The sequence below is a fragment of the Apiospora kogelbergensis genome, assembly GCF_038363985.1.
Source record: "Apiospora kogelbergensis strain CBS 113332 chromosome Unknown utg000011l_segment0_segment0, whole genome shotgun sequence".
In the NCBI taxonomy this organism is placed as follows: domain Eukaryota; kingdom Fungi; phylum Ascomycota; class Sordariomycetes; order Amphisphaeriales; family Apiosporaceae; genus Apiospora; species Apiospora kogelbergensis.
This window is the reverse complement of record NW_027117428.1, coordinates 117,824-122,037: the sequence shown is the minus strand read 5'-3', so window position 1 is coordinate 122,037 and position 4,214 is coordinate 117,824. Positions and strand designations below refer to the sequence as shown.

Genomic DNA, 4,214 nt, shown 5'->3' with positions numbered 1-4,214 from the left:
ACTACAACAAGGCGTTGCTTAGCTGCAGAACTGCTTACCCTTGACCTTCCCTAGCCAATGTTAACGACGTGGTACATATACACACGATCGCTGACGCTTTGCAGGCAACCCATGTCAACAAGATGTGGACTGGGTGCTACTGGTACAGGTTGGGGACTGCTCGTTCAGATGAAGACCAGTATTCTCTTGCATGGGTGCTCATCTCGCTTCCTTGGATATTGGATACATCACTATATGAAAGAGCTCGAATTTGTGTCTTGTTTGTCAAATTACCCCCTTATTTGACCAGGAGTCTCAGTGTTGGGGCTGAATTTGACCTTTGTCAGCTGTATAGATACCCAACTCTATAGTTATCCTACCATGTTATCCACACTTTGGCGTCCTGGAAGGCGATAAGAAACTCGGCCTTGGGTGATGTGATTAACAAAGCTGATATCGGCATCAACATCTCTTCATCGGCTCTGCTTCATGGCACCCAGCACCACGTTGGCCAGTTCTGTGTTCAAAGGGGCAGTTGAAAATCTGCTGTGCTAGCGACATGGAGACCAAGCTCAAAACATCTTATCTAAATGGGAGTCACAACGGTAGAAAACCGTAGGATCCTTAAATATTGACAAGACAACACTCCACAGCCTTGTTTGCTCTGCAAGTCATTTTCGTGCACATCGTCGGGTTGTTGCACAACTAAGCCTAGACGCTATAACCGAAGACATGACGTTCATTTTAGCACGTACTACCCACGACCTCCTCTCTCACGTAACATCATCGGATGCAGTTGGCATTCATCAAGCTTCCAGGTGTTGCCGAAGATGGACTGGAGGCGTGTCCGATAGTTCAGTGGATAGTGAGCCCATCTGATGGAGCGGGCCGACCCACTGAATGCGATCTGTGCGATACCCTGCTTTGCTCGCGCACGGTAGTGGGTGAATTGACTGAAACACCCGGCGATACAGATGAGACCCTCAAGAACCAGTCTGGAAGCTGTCATGTCACATGCTGGTCCGCGAGCCTCAGTCGTTGCGGGCTCATTGGCTTGTGGGCAAGTCTAGGATTGGACGGCGAGGGTAGGCCCGGCAAATCATAAGAATCCGCGAACTCTATACGAAACGGCGCGCCCTGCCTACTCAGAGCTCCTGATCGCTTCTGCTAACACACGTCGTCGGGTTTGGTTTCCTTGGCAATGGCTCATACTACTCCTTAAAAATCTGCAACAGCACGTATTGGGCAGGCTGCTCCCTACTAAGACCTTTCGTAATTGCGGGGTTTTGATTCTGGTTTTGCTTGTGTTTACCCCCCGTTCCCCCTTTCAATCCTGCTCTGGCCACTGAGTGAATAACAGTAACTCGCAAAACGGCGAGCTTCCATCATCGGCCGCTTAGGAATACCTACTCTCATACTTTCTCTGTAAAGGGACGCCGACGTTGGAGGATCTACTCGAATCGGCCGTGATGCTCTCTTACGGATGAATGCCGCGTGAGAAACTTATGCCGGGTGTACTTGGCATGTGTTTCCCGTCCAGTGGAAGTTGGAAGGAGTCTTATTTGAGCGAGATATCAGACGCACAAGACACAAAGAGTTGAAGCTTTCGATGGTCCGGTCTATTGTCGAAAAAGCCACGCTCAAATTCCTTTACCACCTCGGAGGATGCCCCCTGCCCAATGTAAGGATACACCGAGTGATAGAGGCAGGTAACAGATTCTAGGTTCTTAGAGCGGGCTAGCTCCGACCCGATTTTCATCTATCGCCAACGGTTAATGTGTTGATGCCAAGTATTGAAGTTTGGAGACGTACCAGGTCCCATGTGCTAGGTCCAAAGTCGAGCCTGCGTAGCTCTGGCAGTCCATTGACGATATCATGAACTGCTAGGTTCGATAGAGGTACGCCCTGGAGATCCCGGTCCTTATCCACAAAACGGATCCTCAGAGTCCGGAGCTTTTTATGTTTTAGGATTGCTGGAAGGAAAACGTTTCCCTGTTCGGTCTCGTGAGTGTAGGGTCGGCAGTCTCGTATGGTCAAGCTCCTTAACGTGTCAAACGTAGCGATGAATTCAAGCATCGTCTCAGTTTCTTGTGTTAGTGTGACCTTGAGAGTTTCGAGTGCTGGAGAGATGCCCGCGTTGGATCCACTGGAGAGGCGTGGGAAAAGAAGCCGGCCATAGGGACTTGCCACGGAAAGTCGGCGTAGTACCTCGAAATTGATGCACTCCAGTATCCGCTGCACTTCCTCTTCTGGCGTCTTGAAATCGCCATCAATAACACAAGGGATAGTGAGTGCTTCGAGGCACAGCGAGGACGAAAGGTGGCTTGCAATGGGTCTGCGGATGATGTAAGCTGTGTGTATAACGCATGATTCAACGTAAGACTCACTCGGTTATGACATTTGTTTCGACTGCCTTAAGATTCGGTAGGGCTTCGATTGCCGCTTCTATGTAGTGGCAAACGTCCTCCACTGCGTCTTGCTATATTGGCCGTATTGTATGGAGGCGCGAGGCGCAACGTGCAACCTTAAATTCTGCACGTGATAAGCAGCTGTTGGCTTCTTCTTATCTTCGTCAGAGCTGACGGAGGAGCGCGTGGCGCGGACTTGCTTAAGGTTCAAGCCCTTTTCGAGTCGCTTCTTCACATAAGAGCTGAGTAGTGGCCCGAAGGAGCGAAAGAGCTTGGGCAGGTCGTTAACAGATTCAGCATTGATTCTGTGACGATATAGTCTAGGCAACCATTCAGCACGAAAAGACTTGGAGACCTGAGTGAGACTACTCAGTGTCGCTCGATCCTCAAAGTAGCTGTAGACCATATTTAGGAGCTCGGGTGGTAAAGGCAAGAAAACCGCGGTGGCTTTCTTGGTATCGACAGTAGCAAGGCCGCAGCAACGTGATACGACAACTTGGCCACTCATCTCTAATGAGCAAGTGATAAGGCTTTGACGTTATGCGAGATAAAAGAATGTGCAACGAGGCTGGTCGAGTTCGAAGCTAAAGGTCGTGGGTGGGCGATGTGCATTTATCTATCGCACAAGCGTCCAGAATGCAAGTTGGCCCAGTGGGGCTCTAAAACGGAGCAAGACGGCTGGTGAACTTCGCCTGGACCATTGTGTGCAAACCAAAAACGATTAGAAAAAGGGAGAAACGATCCGTTGGCAGTCACCCTCAACGAGAGTAACGATACAGAATGGTGTAAGGAGCAGTGAACATAACGTCAAGACGTGCACAAAGTCGCTCTGCACCAAGTTTTGGACAATTTGGATTTGTCAGCTGTAAGAGACTAAGCCTGGGTACCAAGAGAGGTAGGCGTCAGAAACACCTAGCGTGAAGCGGGACATCCTTCAAAGAAAGTATCCTTATATGCACAAGTCAGGGGTGCATCTGAAAGGATCTGATATTCGCCAAGGTCGCTCCTATGGACTACCGATTCACGGCCATTGCTCGGTGAGACCTTCTGTTCTGTACTTAGGCTACAGGTGTCGACAACAGAACCTTTTCATCAGTGTTATACCCAGATGGGATAGTGTGAGTGATGATCCGGTACGACACCAAGCGCTGGACTCAACGTTAGATTGCCTTACCGTATCCGCAGACCAATATTTCGTCAAGTTGGGTGTGGTCGAAAATGCAGGGCATCCCAGCACTAATCTTTCAACAAACAAGTGGGAGCTTGGTAAGCAAGGATGAATGTCGATCAAAACGGTTGCCTCTTTCCGAGATGGAGTTGCGTTGTGGAAGGTTGGGTGGGATGCCCCTGGATCTAAACCCCCAAGGCGCATATGCATATACGAAAAGCGCCTTGGCAGTAAACCTCGAGGATAATGCCTACTTGGACGAGATACCTTGATTTCCATTAAGGTATAAGCCGGGATGTTGGATCAGGCCTTGAATCGACCTCTGACTCGTCCCCACTAATCCCATTGGTAGACTAGAAGGAAGGCTTCGGTATGAAAGAAGCTGTAGGGTGCCCAGCATTAACGAGCTCAAGTTGACTCCTTGTTGTACCTATACGTCCAGTCATATTCTTATTTACTTATCCTTTACGGCTTCAGGGAGCTTCGCTTTTGACGAAGACGTCAGAGACTGAGGGGGTACTTAGGCCGGGGGACTTCACGCCAGATGAGTAAGCGTAACTACTGCTACGAATAGACTAGCAGGCTACCGTAAGGCGAGGGGCGTAGCGCTATCGTAACCTCGCTAAGGCTCTCTCCTGAAGTATCAGTCCACATCCTTG

General features: G+C 49.7%; 1 protein-coding gene across 1 annotated transcript; it reads right to left on the bottom strand.

Annotated features, from left to right (window-relative positions):
• Window positions 1-1,537: 1,537 nt before the first annotated feature.
• PG998_014336 (uncharacterized protein) lies at window positions 1,538-2,793 on the bottom strand (the record flags this gene model as incomplete). The annotated part of the gene is made up of 4 exons (XM_066881152.1): window positions 1,538-1,738; window positions 1,792-2,314; window positions 2,367-2,458; window positions 2,518-2,793. The coding sequence occupies 4 exons, from the start codon at window positions 2,791-2,793 to the stop codon at window positions 1,538-1,540; spliced, it is 1,092 nt and encodes a 363-aa protein (XP_066723683.1).
• Window positions 2,794-4,214: the final 1,421 nt, after the last annotated feature.